Source organism: Pituophis catenifer, unplaced genomic scaffold (genome assembly GCF_029215685.1).
Source record: "Pituophis catenifer annectens isolate HBS135680 unplaced genomic scaffold, rPitCat1.0.hap2 SCAF_9, whole genome shotgun sequence".
NCBI classification, from domain to species: Eukaryota; Metazoa; Chordata; class Lepidosauria; order Squamata; family Colubridae; genus Pituophis; species Pituophis catenifer.
The window spans coordinates 10,153,405-10,168,612 of NW_027256889.1; the positions used below are offsets into that span (position 1 = coordinate 10,153,405).

General features: G+C 49.5%; 1 protein-coding gene across 2 annotated transcripts in view; it reads left to right on the forward strand.

The window, feature by feature from the left end:
• The first annotated feature begins 588 nt into the window (after nt 1-588).
• Nucleotides 589-15,208, forward strand: part of APLP1 (amyloid beta precursor like protein 1) — a 50,114-nt gene continuing 35,494 nt past the window's right edge. For both annotated transcript variants that reach the window (XM_070950085.1, XM_070950086.1), the window contains exons 1-5: nt 589-942; nt 9,777-9,944; nt 11,080-11,209; nt 13,077-13,189; nt 14,580-14,758. In XM_070950085.1, the coding sequence (XP_070806186.1) occupies nt 805-942; nt 9,777-9,944; nt 11,080-11,209; nt 13,077-13,189; nt 14,580-14,758 (728 nt within the window). In that variant the 5' untranslated portion in view covers nt 589-804. The remainder of the gene's footprint in view (nt 943-9,776; nt 9,945-11,079; nt 11,210-13,076; nt 13,190-14,579; nt 14,759-15,208) is intronic.

Here is a 15,208-nt window from a genome sequence, read left to right on the forward strand (position 1 = left end):
CCGGCCCGGGTCTCTTCCCGCTTGGTCCAGTTCAAGTCCCCGATGACCCAGACGGCTTCGGCCGCGGTAAAACCGGGCAGAGGGGGCGGCGGCGCCTTTTCCCTTTCCCCGTGGCGGAATCCCTGCATCGCCGCCTTGGGGGGGGGGAGGCGGGGGAAGGAACGTCTGAAAGGGGCTCTCCCCTCTTTCTCCCCCCCCCTCCACACACACACACACACACACCGTCTCCTCCATCAGACCCGGGGGCAGCATCGCCGGCTCCGCATCTCCGGCCGCGATCTTGCCCCCCCCCCCCACGCCCCCCCTCCACCCCCCACGCGCGCGCTCCGCCTCCCGGTTCCCCTCCTGCCTCCTCCTGGGCGTTCCGTGGCTGCAGGCAGAGCGGGCGGGGCCAGGCAGGCGAAGCGGGCGGGGAGGGACGGAGGGAGGGAGGGGCCGGCCAGAGGCTGCAGCCGCAGCAGCGGGGAAGGCGATCGGCGGCGGCAGAGGCGGCAGAGGCGGCGGCGGCGGGGCCAGCTCCTCCTGTCACAGCCCAGCTGGAAGCAACAGCCAGCAGCAGCAGCAGAGCTCCAGGCTATAGCCCAGCCCCGCCGGGAGCCGACTCCATTTGCTGCAGCTTCTTGGCTGGCCCGTTTAAGGAGGCGGCCGCCCGAGGGATCGAGCGATCGAGGGGATCGAGGGGATCGAGCGATCCAGGGGATCGAGGGGATCGAGCGATCGCGCGCGCCGTTTCCCCCCCCCCCCCGTCCTTCCCAAGGGACCAAGCCCCAGCGAGAGCGAGAGCGGACCGGGGGCATTAAAGGCATGGCTGGCTCGACGGGATGCGCCTCGGCTGGCTGGTGGGCTGCTGCTGCGGCGCGAGGGCTCCTCCTGGCGCCGCTGCTCTTGCTGGTGGGCTCTTTCCCCGGACCCGGAGGCGCAGCTGCGGCTGCCAACACCCAGGTGAGCCCCCCCCCGGGGGCGGAGGTGGGGCGGAGGTAGGAGGGCTCCTTGGGACCGCAGCGCCCTCCGGAGGTCGCGCGTGGGGTGGGGTTGGGGGGGGGGGCGGGAGGTAGGTGGGTGGGTGGGTGGGTGGGGAAGAATGATCGGTGCGCAAAGGTGGGGCTGGGAGAAGGAGAAGGGGCTGGGCAAGGTCACGGCGGACCGCGCGAGAGATCTATCTACCCGGAGACCCTTCCCCAATTCTCGGTTCCTTCCAAGAGAAGGGCGAGAATGGAAGCGCTTGCCGGGAAATCCCAAGAGGGGAGGGGGGGAAATGGTGGGAGAGAGAGAGAGAGAGAGAATGAGAGAGAGAGAGAAAGAGAGAGAGAGAGAGAGAGAGACAGAGAGAGAGAGAATGAGAGAGAGGGAGGGAGAAAGAGAGAGAATGAGAGAGAATGAGAGAGAGAGAGAGAGAGAATGAGAGAGAGAGAGAGAGAAAGAGAGAGACAGAGAGAGAGACAGAGAGAGAGAGGGAGAAAGAAAGAGAGAAAGAGAGAGGGGGGAGAAAGAAAGAGAGAGAATGAGAGAGAGAGAGAGAGAGAGAGAATGAGAGAGGGAGAGGGAGAGGGAGAAAGAAAGAGAGAGAATGAGAGAGGGGGGAGGCGGGGGAAACGCACGTCTGCCGTCTGCCTTCCACGCCTCGCTGCCCTGGGTGGGACTCACTCCACCTTCTATCATCCCCAGCTGTCGAATCCGGGAGGGCGCCCGGTTGGGGAAAGGCCACCCCTAGAAGACCCTGGTCTGGCAAGGTTGGACCCTCCTGGCCGTGGGAAACGATTGCCTGAATCGTTGCCTTTTGACTTGCCTTGCCCAGCGGCACCCAAACCTTCAGGAAAAGCCCGCATTTGCTTTGTGTGATTTTCCTGCCCGTGGGTGAAGGAGATCCACTCTACCCATCCAACCAGATGTTTCAAAGTGGGGAAGTGATCTGGCACTGGCTGGTGCCCTGTCCTCATTCAAATCACTTCCTTCCCTCCCCCTCACCCACCCAAGCCATTGCAAGACTGGGTGGCCGTGATTAACGTTTCGGAGCCAATGGCCACTCTTTCATTTCATAAGCTGGTGGTGGCAGGTTTCCAAGTCACATCCGCTGGAGGCTTATTGCTACAAATGAGCCCCTTGGACTTACTGTTGGCTGGCTAGGCAGTTGCGAGGAAGCCCACAATCTTTTGCAAATTCACAGTACCTACTTTTGCTTGAGCTGAAAATTCTTGAATATACCAAACATCACTGCTGTTTGATGAGCTCTTTGCATTAATGTGATCACCAAGGAAAAGAGCCGAAAAGTGGCTAATGGAGGAAAATGGCCATTGTAGACCATTCTAGCTTCCCACAGGCTTCCCAGAGCAGGGGGTTGGACTAGAAGACCTCCAAGGTCCCTTCCAACTATTCTATTCTATTCTATTCTATTCTATTCTATTCTATTCTATTCTATTCCATTCCATTCCATTCCATTCCATTCCATTCCATTCTATTCTATTCTATTCTATTCTATTCTATTCTATTCCATTCCATTCCATTCCATTCCATTCCATTCCATTCCATTCCATTCCATTCCATTCTATTCTATTCTATTCTATTCTATTCTATTCTATTCTATTCTATTCTCTGCTGACTGATGCAAAGCACAGGGATCATATGCGCATCTTCACGTAGGGCATAAATGCGGGAAGCCAAGATTGGCCAAGATATTTTAACACGGAGAATCATATTTGACCACCTTACTCTATCTCTGTCTGGGACTGGCCCTTTGCAAAAACAGATGTACTCGGCAAAGATGGCCAGAGACCCATAGCTTCCGCAGGCCTTTGTAGAGAGGGAAGGAGATGCTGTCCTACTTGTAGGGGACAAATAGCCAGCAGATGGGTTTGAAGTAAGACTAGATGACCTCGAGCCACAGGATTGGTCTCAACTGTCCAACGGTCTAGTGGGTACTCTGCCCGCTGTACCCAAATCCTGCCAAAATGTGCTCACCGCCTGCCACCCCTCATTGGGGAACAATCCAGAAAATCCTGGCTAGATGTTCTCAGGGAGGTAAATGGGTTCGTATTGGGTCTCCCGTAGTTTGTTCCTTCCGTGGCCTTATCAGCATTTGAACATACTGAAGCAGAATCCATTTGGAATCGTCAGTTAAACGTATCTCATTTTAGCCCTTCTGCTCCAAAATCTGGAAACAGTCGTATACGTACACATATTACAGTTTTAATAAGAGGCAGTGGGCATCCGCGGTTCTCATCACAAATATTCCAGACTGCATGTGACATTGGTCGTAGTGCAGTCCCTTCTCTCCTCTTCCCCAAGCCCTGTGTGATAGGGCCAGCCAATCTTACCACCACCACCCTAGCCAGGGTCATTAAAAGGCCTCATTCAGAAATGTGGGGGGGGGGCTTCAAGCAAGAATGATGCCCGTCTTTCAAGGCTACCTCTCTTTAGAAATAGGATTCTTCTGGCCCCATGATATGAAGGCATCGTTCTCTCCCCATCAAAGGATATGATCAGATTCTGCACCGAAGGGTTAACTCCTTGGTTTTGTACGTTTGAATTTTATCGATGGGGAGAGGGGTTTTTTTCCCCTCCTCTTTAGTGAGGAAGGGGGCTTTGCTCTCTTGCAAAACTGTGTTGGCATCCTAAGGGATCTGGGGGAAACCTGGCTGTGGGGTGGAATTTCTCCTGCAAATGAAGGAGAAACTACCGTATTTTTCGGGCTATAAGACGCACCTAAATTTAGAAGAGGAAATCAACAAGCCAAGAGCCTTGGTAGTACAGTGGTCTAAAGCACCCTGTTATTAAGACCAGCTGCCTGCAATTACTGCAGGTTCGAATCTCGCCAAGGCTCAAGGTTGACTCAGCCTTCCATCCTTTCTAAGGTAGGTGAAATGAGGACCCAGTTTGTGGGGGCAATAAGCTGACTTTGTATAAAATATACAAAAGGATGAAGGCTATTGCTTAACGCATTGTAAGCCGCCCTGAGTCTCCGGAGAAGGGCAGCATGTAAATCAAATTAAAAAAAAATAAAATAAAAAATTCCCTAGATGGGACGGTAGAAAATCTGGGTTGAACAATAATCGAGTAGCAAACATGTTTCTTGAGCTAGGCGTAAGTGAGCCTTCCCCTCCCACTTCTTATGGCTCAGTGTTCTGGAACTAAATGCCGCTTCCTTTGTGGTTGGCAACACCTGCACAGTTCCTTTCAGCCGCACAAGAAGGCAGGTTGTCAGGGCATTCAGCGGATAGGAAAAGCCATGAGGTTAGGAAGCTTCTCAGTCTAGCCAGCCTATTGCACCTGGACTTGTTCTCAGGTATCCAAAACGATGTGGTCCACTCCCAGGAGGCTGGTACCATTGGCGATCTGAACGGTTGGCAGGAAGGCAAGGAGGCAGGAAGAAAAGAAGGAAGAGGGAGGGAGGGAGGAAGGGAGGGAGGTAGAAAAGGAAGAAAGGAAAGGGGAAGGAAGGAAGGAAGGAAGGAAGGAAGGAAGGAAGGAAGGAAGGAAGGAAGGAAGGGGGAAGGGAAGGGAGGGAGGTGGGAGGGAGCGAAGAAAGGAAGGGAGGGAGGGAGGAAAGGAAGAAAAGGAAGGAAGGAAGGGGGAAGGGAGGGAGGTGGGAGGGAGTGAAGAAAGGAAGGGAGGGAGGGAGGAAAGGAAGAAAAGGAAGGAAGGAAGGGGGAGGGAGGTGGGAGGGAGAGAGGGAAGGAAGGGAAGGGAGGGAAGGAAGGAAGGGGGAGGGAGGTGGGAGGGAGAGAGGGAAGGAAAGGAAGGGAAGGGAGGGAAGGAAGGAAGGAAGGGGGAAGGGGAGGGAGGGAGGTGGGAGGGAGCGAAGAAAGGAAGGGAGGGAGGGAGGAAAAGAGGGATGGAGGAAAAAGGAAGGGAGGGAGGGAGGAAAGGAAGAAAAGAAAGGGAGGGAGGGAGGAAGGAAGGAAGGAAGAAAAGGAAGGGGGAAGGGAGGGAGGGAAAGGGGAGGGAGGGAAGGGAGGAAGGAAGGAAGGAAGGAAGGAAGGAAGGAAGGAAGGAAAGGTAGTTTATGGGAAATGGCTGAAATACTCAGTGAAGAGGTTTGATGGATGGCCAGAAAATGCCTATCTAGGGAGAAGTATGCTAGAAGAGGGCATAGCTGAACAGAATCCTAAAGAAGAACATTTAATGTTAGTGCATTCTGCCTCTTCATCAGTGGAGTCAGTGGTTCCAGAGGATGTGGGGGGGACCCTAAGACTAGGTTTATACACCGCAATTAGCCCTAAGATGGTTTGCTTCCTTTTGGTGTACTACTGCATGTCACAGGAACTCCATCTTTGCTGTTTGAAAGGTATGCTTTCTGGGTTTCGTGGTCTGTGTGAACCCAGGCAGTTGCAGCTTGGTGAATGAAACTGTGCTTTGGGGGGAAGCTTAGCTGACCACGATGCGTGCACCCTGTTTAGTGAAAGGGCCGCGTTTTGTGTGCATGGCTGGCTGAGAATGCAAGCACAGTGTCCAAAGACCACGCAGTTCTTGTCATTCAGCCACATAATTCTTGTCATCTTTTTATTGGGCAGATCTCCAAGAGATTCCAACCCAACCTTTTCCTCTTTGTAGGAGACAAAGTCAACCGAGGTGGCTCCTACACCCACAAATGCCGCCCTTACATATCCCTGCTTGACTTTTACTAGTGTTTAGGATGCCTGTGACTTCACCTTCGTTTCCCTTAGGACAGTGTTTCTCAACCTTGGAAGCTTGAAGATGGGTGGACTTCAACTCCCAGAATCCCCCAGCCAGCAGCGCTGGCTGGGGGATTCTGGGAGTTGAAGTCCACCCATCTTCAAGCTTCCAAGGTTGAGAAACACTGCCTTAGGAGGTCACAAACAACAGCTGAACCCTCATGCCCCTTCAATCCCTAAAAAAGGACGATAAAAGGCCCCCCAAATAAATGCCTGGATAGCTCAACAGACTAAAAGCCTGTTATTAACATTCAGCTGTCTGCAATTATTGCAAGTTCGAATCTCCCCAGGCTCAAGGTTGACTCAGCCTTCCATCCTTTCTAAGGTAGGTAAATTGAGGACCCAGTTTGTGGGGGCAATAAGCTGACTTTGTATAAAATGTACAAAAGTATGAAGGCTATTGCTTAACGCATTGTAAGCCGCCCTGAGTCTCCGGAGAAGGGTGGCATATAAATCTAATAAAAAAATAAATTAAAAAGAATGCGATCACATGATTTTTACCTTCATGATTGGAATATAGCTTGAAGAACTTTTAAAAGGCCGGGAGGAGAGGCCATTTCTAGCGCAGCAGCAACGTGGTGAGCCTAGATGACCTTTAAAAGTCTCTGTGGGGAACTTTGAAGCATTTTCTAGCTGGAAGATGCTAACATTCCCCCTTATCTGGCTTAACAGAGTGGGGGGGGGATGTCTCTTCATTCTTATCCAAAAGGGGCCAGGCAGGGTCCTGCTACGTAGACGTTTTCGAAGGGAGTGTCCACCTTGTGGTCACTTCACCCCCACGGCCTTCATCCCAGGCCATTTTCCATCCCAGCTTCCCCTAGCTTCCAACTGAAAGGGAAGAGGAGCTCCCTTAAAGACCATAAACCCTGGGAAAGGTTGGGAAAATTCTCCCACCGCCAAAAAAAGGGACGTCAACATCCAACCGCAAGGAAGAACCGTCATTTCCCCCACCCTGCTCTTTCTGTGTGCCAAGGGACCAGCGACCTCCCTCGCCTTCCGCTCACCCCTTTCCAATTCTTCAGCCCCCCTCCCACCCCTCCCCCACCCCCCTGAGGCCTATCTGTCTTCCTTTGATCTCACCCCCTGGCACGCCTGCCCTACTGCTGGGTTGGCCAGAAGCCCAAGCTTCGCCATCTTGCCTGGTCATCTTGGAGCAGCAGCACCTGGCCTACCATCGGTCGGAGAAGGGAAGAGAGAGGGATGGGGAGAGCGAGAGAAAACAGCTCCCAAAGTGGCACGTGGAGGGGCATGGGGGGGAGGGGGCCGAAGGATGAGAGAAGCCTTTTCAGAGGCTTTTTATTCCTTTTGAAAGCTTCCTCTTCCTCCCACCTGCCCACCCACCCCTCAACCAACCCCCTTTGGAAGAGTGCACTTTGCCCTGTTGTAAAAGGCAAAGCCTTTGTAGTACAGTGGTCTAAGGCACCCTGTTATTAAGCTGGTTATTAAGACCAGATGCCTGCAATTGCTGCAGGTTCAAATCTCGCCAAGGCTCAAGGTTGACTCAGCCTTCCATCCTTTCTAAGGTGGGTAAATTGAGGACCCAGTTTGTGGGGGCAATAAGCTGACTTTGTATAAATATACAAAAGGATGAAGGCTATTGCTTAGCGCATTGTAAGCCGCCCTGAGTCTCCGGAGAAGGGCGGCATATAAATCAAATTTAAAAAAAAAAAAAGAAGCAAGGTTGGGAGAAAGGTTGAGCCTTCCTCCCTTTTCCAGCTCAGCTCACCAAATCCCAGGTTGGGAAGGAGGGCTGGGGGAGAGAAACAGAAGCAGGGATTAAAGCTCATTTATTAATCCTGTCTCCATTAACTACTTCCTACCTAAAGCCAAAAGGGACGCTCGGTGGCTAAGAAGCTGAGCTTGTCGATCAGAAAGGTCGGCAGTTCGGCGGTTCGAATCCCTCGCGCCGCATGACAGGGCGAGCTCCCGTTATTTGTCCCTAGCAGTTCGAAAGCACGTTAAAAAAAATGCAAGTAGAAAAATAGGGACCACCTTTGGTGGGAAGGTAACAGCATTCCGTGCGCCTTTGGTGTTTAGTGATGCCGGCCACATGACCACGGAGACGTCTTCGGACAGCGCTGGCTCTTCGGCTTTGAAACAGAGATGAGCACTGCCCCTTAGAGTCAGGAACGAATAGTACATATGTGCGAGGGGAACCTTTACCTTTAGCCAAGGCCAACTTCCACCTTCCTGCCATTCCCTAGGTGATTTTCAGAAGACAGTCAAGCAGACCCTCGATTGGAAATCCACTCCACTCCACTCTTTTCTCTTCTCTTTCTCTTTCCCTTTCTCTTCCTCCCTCCCTTCCCCAACCCTGCATTTGATGTAGAGTCCAATGGTCAGCTTTCCATCAAACGGCAGCAGCTGCTTAATCACTTAAAGCATTGGCTTAGCCATGAGATCCAGCTTAATCCAGGCCTGATTTCTCCTTTGCCCCTCCGTTGTTAAAAAATAAAAAAAAACCTCCATTAGGTGGACCCCGCCCTCTGTTCTCCTCCATCCTGCCCCTCCCCAGGAAAAAAAAAAAGCCGGTTAGACTATTCTCTCGGAGCCTGGATGCAGCCCACCGATTCTCCCTTGTAATGCTTCCCACCTCTCTTTTAAGGATGAGAAGCCGGGGAGGGATTTCCTGATTTTTAAACTAAATTGTCACTTTCCAGAAAAGAGAAATGAATGTACTGGGTGGAATTCAGCTCAAAGGTGGGAGTGGCAGGGCAGGGAAAGAGAAATCGGCAAGCTACATCACTGCTTCTTTCTGGGTCATCAAAATCCCCTTTCCGTGTGGACCGACCGACTTCAAGCTTCTTCTCAATTCATTCTCAGATCATCCATCCTTAAAAACAAAGCACCCCCTCCCACCCTCTCATCCCCACCCCTGCATCTTCAAAGACTCTGCAATTCACGGCCTTTCCCAGCCCACAGCCAGGATCTCTTTTACTGCATCCAAGTATTTTAGTCCGAAGCTTTTTGTGATTTGGCTAGCTAGCTGGTGAGGCTGTGTGAATGGATGCTTGGGAGGTCCTTGTCAGGAACGGTCAAACTGGCACTCCTCACTAGCACTGAGGATGTTACCTAGTCAGGGTAATGAAATATCTACAAGAAAACAAACAAGCTCAGAGGGCACCAAGGAGCCCTCATTGTCAACCCAGAGTTACACATGTTCTCCTTTATTGGAATGGAACAGCTTGTTTCTTGCAGGATGCAGTTATGGAAGCAGCTTGGATGCCCAAGCTCAGAATCCTGTAAGAAGGTGGAACAGATAGAACTGAGAAGACAAGGACCCCACGGGCTTCTGTTACCCCTGGATTTTGCACAACCCACGAGACTAGGCTAAATTAGGTTTTGATCGTCTGCCATAGCTTAGAATGCTACGTGTCTGGGAATCGCATGTTGTGGGAATGCATGCAGCCCCTTGCGTTTTGCCAAACTCAGGCACTGGATCAAAGGTCCAACCAAATCCACCCAAAATTGGCCTCCTTCTGAGAGGTAGTCCCCAACATCAGTATTGAGATGCTGCAAGCAGCTGTTGCTGGAGGGGCGAATAAGAGGAGGGGGGAGCCTTGCGGAAGAAGGTGCAGAAAAGAGGAAGAGGAAGGAAGGAAGGGGAGGGGAGGAAGAAAGAAGAAGAAGAGGAGGTGGAGAAGGAAGGGCCGGGCAAGTGGGGGTGGACCCTGTGAAGAGAAACAGCAGAGGGAAGGGGCTGGTGATGCAGTATTAATTTCCATCTGGGAGCTGGTCTCCATGGCAACAGAGAAGATCTGGCAACTCCATTGGGAGCGGTTACCACAGCAACAACATCCTGGTGGTTACTGGAGGAGGAGAAGCCAGAAAGAAAGACGGTGCAAACAAAGATGGGAGGGGTGGGAAAAGAAGCAGCCAGGAGCGAGGTGGAAAAAAAAAATAAGATAAAATAAAATAAAAGAGGGGAAGGGTGGAATTTGCTGAAGTGGAAGAGCCTTGCGTGACTGATGATGCCCTTTGGATGTCACCTTGGCTGTGGTCCTATCACAGCCACGATGCATGACCAGCGCTTCCACTTGGTACTTTTGGCCAGATGTGTTGACTAATCTTTCTCCTCCCCTCCCCCCACTTTTTTTGTGCTTTCAGGGGATGGGAGCAGCCCTTGGGCCCACCTTGGGGACGCCCCAAGTGGCCATGTTTTGTGGAAAACTGGTCCTCCATCTCAACGTCCAGACAGGCCACTGGGAGCCTGATGCCATCGGTACTCGGACCTGCTTTCGTAACACTGAGGAGATCAGGAGCTACTGCCAGGAGGTACACACACGGCATGTGTACACACAAACACACACAGAGAGCGTCATAAACATGTACATCTCCATCTTCCTCCCATCCTTCCAAAGCTCATTTAATCTAGTCCTCAAGTACAGGCAGTTCTTGACAATTCAGTTCAAAATTTCCGCTGCTAAGCAAAGGTAGTTGTTAAGTGAGTTTTGTCCCATTTTTACAACCTTCCTTGGCCCAGTTGTTAAGTAATCACATGCGGTTGTTAAGTTGGCATCATGGTGGTTCAGCGAATCTGCCTTTCTCCCCCCACCCCACCCCCGATTGACTTTGCTTGTTGGAAGTCAGCAGGGAAGGTCACAAATGATGATCCCATGACCCCCCCAGGATACTGCAACTGTCATAAGTACATGCCAGTTGCCAAGCATCTGGAATTTTGATCACGTGACCTTAGGGATGCTGCAATGATCATAAGTGTCAGCATTCCAGAAAAAAACCCAACTCCAAGTAAAACTCTGAAGCAAGCATTTTCTCAAAGCTCCATTTATGAGAGTAGGTAAACTGACACATCTGGGAAAACCCGATTCTGAGAGATCCAGCTTTTCCCTCAGTAAATCAAAACCCCCAAAATCATCCACTCATTCCTCAGTCAATCACATGCTCCAATCAACCGCCGTCCCATCTCGAGACAGCACTTCAACCACTCCTTCTCCAGATGCAGGATTGGAATAATGCTATTATGTCTACAGGCAACCCCTCTCCTAAATCCCCCCTCTTACTTTCCCACACATAAGAAGTTTGTTTTCCTGGCTATTTATGGTATTCTCAGGAATATGCTCCAGCACCAAAATTCAGAAGCATTGATACTCTTTCTATCCTGCTTCTTCAGAGTCCAATTTTTGCTTGCATAGACTAGACTAGAGTGTCAAAACTATTGCTTGCATGGCTCTGATCTTCGTAGATATATAGGCATCTCATAGTATCGGAGTACTTTTCCCAAGGACTTCCTTCTTAGGAAAAGGGGAGTCAGGAACACCAGGGTTATCATTCAGATCAGCAAGACGGAGTGTATCTTTACATCATCCTTTGAAGTGTCTCAAGGGAGAATGACCTCCTGCTTTTCTCCGCCCTCTATTGGATGCCCTACTAATGGCCATTTGCCCTGCAGGTATATCCAGAGCTGCAGATCACAAATGCTGTGGAAGGTACACAGCCAGTTACTATAGACAAGTGGTGCAAGAAGGGACGCTCATCATGCAGAGGCCAGATGCACATTGTGGTACCCTACCAGTGTCTTGGTAAGTGCAAAGTCCAGCTGTCTGACCTGTGTGCATGTCCAGTTGGGGATGATAAGGACTGGCTTTAAAATTGGGAGTGAAATCATGTGTTGTTGTCATTTTCCTTGTTCCTTCTGTTGCCTTGTGGGGGGTGGGTTGTGCCTTTGAAAGCACCAGCTTGAAGGCAAGGAATGTCTTGGTACTGATAATTGCAAGCCCCACCTTTCTCTCCCTCCGGAGCCTTTTGGCAGATCAAGAAAGATTAAAAATGTGTAGTGTAGGCCAGTATTCCTCACCCTCAGCAGACTTAGGATGGATGGACTTCAACTCCCAGAATTCCCCAGCCAGCATGCTGAAGTTGAAGCCCACCCATCCCTAAGGCTGCTGAGGGTGGGAAACGCTGGTGTTGATGCACACTACAGTGTTATACTGTATGCACTTAACTCTGATTCAGTGGAAGTGGAAGTTATATGCATTTAATTCAGTGGGACTTTTATTTTTGAGCAGAAATGAAGAAGCTGCTATTGGTGCAGAAATTGATTGTGGACAAGGCTTCTGTGTCTTTCTTTTCCAGGAAAAAGTGCTGTGGTAGCACTTTTTTTCCCCCTAAATGCTTATTGCATTATAATTAGCAAAATAAGCAACTTGAAATCCTTGAATAGTTTAGAGTCTCAGTAGAGGGTGGGGGCACAGCAGAATGACCAGTGACAAGGAATTAGGAGTTGCAATCCAAACTTTGGTGTAGAAGACCCCCAATTGTCTATCTCTGTCATGAACATTATCTTGCAATTCTTGGAGTTTTCCAAACTTGGGGTTGCAGATCATTCTTTAGCTTATTAATTTCCCAGGCAGAGGTTTTAGAGAAGTGAGGCCTATTGCATTCATTTTCCAGACAGAAGTTTTAGAGAAGTGAAGCCTATTGCTGTAGATATTTTGGTCTTGCCTGCTTTGCACATGGTGGGCACGTCATGGCTCAGTGGCTAAGACGCTGAGCTTGTCGATCGAAAGGTCGGCAGTTCAGCGGTTCGAATCCCTAGTGCCACATAACGGGGTGAGCTCCCGTTACTTGTCCCAGCTTCTGCCAACCTAGCAATTTGAAAGCACGTAAAAAATGCAAGTAGAAGAATAGGGACCACCCTTGGCGGGAAGGTAACAGCATTCCATGTGCCTTTGGTGTTTAGTCATGCCGGCCACATGACCACGGAGACGTCTTCGGACAGCGATGGCTCTTCTGCTTTGAAACGGAGATGAGCACCGCCCCCTAGAGCCAGGAACAACTAGCATACATGTGCGGGGGAACCTTTACCTTTACCTTTACCTTACTTTGCACATGCTTTGACAGGAATCTTGTCTTTTGTCAAATTAAACTTTTATCCATTCCAATGAACCTTTGGCAAATTAATACCTTCCATGCTTGCCAGATGTCAGATCCCATAATTCAGGGCCATTTCGACTGGGTATTATGGTATTATAGTCATGATCAGACCAAATCTAATCTACCTCAAGGCAAATTTGGGGGCAAACCTTCATGCCTTCAAAGCTGGTGTTAAACTACTCTTCTCTCTGGGAAGAATCAGAGTGATAAAGTAGAGGAACCTGCAGCTTTCCTAATCTTAAAAACGATTGGATCCTAGCTCCCATCATTGCTAGTTAGCATGGTCAAGGATGCTGAGAGTTGTTGTAATCAATAAAAATCTGGAGAATCCCAACTTTCAGATCCTGTGTTAGTAACGCAAAAGATGGAAGAACAGAGAAATCATTGCAATCTTAGCAATTGTAGCCTCTCCTGCCAGACATAGCTACAATAAATACCTCGCCATTGCTCCTTGATAGCACAAAGTAATAAACCCTTGACACCAGTACCTCCTTGCTTTTTCTCTTCCCCCAGTGGGTGAGTTTGTGAGCGAAGCACTTCTTGTACCAGACAAGTGCAAATTCCTGCACCAAGAGAAAATGGATTCCTGTGAGACCTACTTGTATTGGCATAGTGTGGCTAAAGAGGTGAGTAACTGTGGGCTTCTTATCAAGCGCATTCCAGCATTTCTACTTGAACCCATGGAAGTTAAAAGGGCTGGCAAGAAATCTGAAGAGATAAGGAGGTTTTTATCAAGATCATTCTGAATTGTTGAGCCCTTCTTTCAAGCATGGGTTGATAAGGGGTTGCTTCGTTGTTAAAGACTCTAGGAAGACGTCACCGTGAGATAAGCAAGTTTGATGATTATGCCACAGTCTAGGATAGTGATGGCTAACCTTTTTCGCCCTCCCCAGACTCCTAGAAAGGCTCTGGAGCCTAGTGAGAGAGAAAAACGGGCCTACCAGGCCATTGCGTGCCAGGAGCAGGGGGAGTGTGGGGGGGCGCATAGAATTATGGGTGTGGGTACGCATGTGCGCGACACCTCCCCCCCTGCTCCTGGCACGCAATGGCAAAAAGGTTAGCCATCACTGCCTTATGCTGTTCTTCCCCTATACTAGAGGAATATGTGAGGTATTCCATGCAGTGGAAAAAAATAAATGTCTTCACGTCACCAAATGCTTATAGAATGCTGGATTACTGTGATGCAAGCTTTCTAAATTTGACTTGCTCTTTTTTTTTTTTTTTTTAAATGTAGAACACATCCAAGTTGAGCTGGTTGCATTCTGACAGAGAGCTTAAACTTATGCTTGGCGCTGTGACTGTACCAGTTCACAGTGTCGATGTGTTAATGTGCACAACTCCATATTCAGTGTAGACAAACTCAAACAAAAGGCCAATTTGGATTATCACACATAACTTCATTATTGATTGATTGATTGATTGATTGATTGATTGATTGATTGATTCGATTTATATGCTGCCCTTCCCCGGAGACTCAGGGCGGCTTACAATGCGTTAAACAATAGCCTTCATACTTTTGTATATACCTGCTTAGTAGGGCTTTGGCCCCCCCGCCCAGCAGTGTTCTTTTTTATACAAAGTCAGCTTATTGCCCCCACAATCCGGGTCCTCATTTTACCTACCTCGGAAGGATGGAAGGCTGAGTCAACCTTAAGCCTGGTGAGATTTGAACTTGCAGTAATTGCAGGCAGCTGGTGCTATTTAACAGCACTTTAGTCTGCTGCGCCACCATAGTTATGAAGCCAAGGTGAACTTCATGAAGATTATTCGCTCACGCACGCACGCACTCTTCTGCGCAAGCACAGAAGCTTCTACGCGTGCGCAGAAGCGTTTTCATGACGTCAGGGTCAGTGGGCGGAGCCTTCCGCTGGTTTTTACTGCCAGTTCTATAGAACCGGTGCAAACCGGGGGCAACCCACCACTGCATGGCACTCTAGGAAAGTTTACCTTGTCGTGTCAACCAGTCTCTGGGTGTTGCATTGCAGCATTTTAACCTTGTTCCTATCCACCTTTCAGGCCTGCAGTGGTGAACATCTTGAGCTACACAGCTACGGCATGCTACTGCCTTGTGGAGCTGACCGTTTCCGAGGTGTAGAGTATGTGTGCTGCCCCTCACGCCCACCAGCCATCAGGGTGGAGCAAGCTACGGAGGGTCCCCCGGTGGTTGCCCATTTAAGGGAGGAAGCCCTGCACAGGTGAGCCGATGAGTTAGAGCAGATCCAGCTGCATAGGAAGGCGGTTAAGATTACATTGAGACCAAATCTTAGCCCTTGCAAAGCTTATTTAATCTAGAATGTTCCTGGATCTGGATCTTAAAGGGGAGATCTGCAAGGAAATGTTTAGATATGTGTGTGTGTGTATGTACCTATGCATATACAATTTATCATTTTATTAGTAGGGTTGCCAGGCCTGCTTCCAAAAAATAGCGGACAAGGGGGGGGGGGGGGGTTAAGTAGTAAAAAATAAAAAAAAAATTACAATTAAATTATATATTTTCTTACAAACATTTTAACACGTATTAAAATAATCACATTCAAAACTTTACTTAAAATTCAAAACATCAAATATATTATAATAATATGTAAAATATTAAATTACATTTTACTTTGTTGTATTTTTATTTGACTGTGCAGCTTTGATCAATT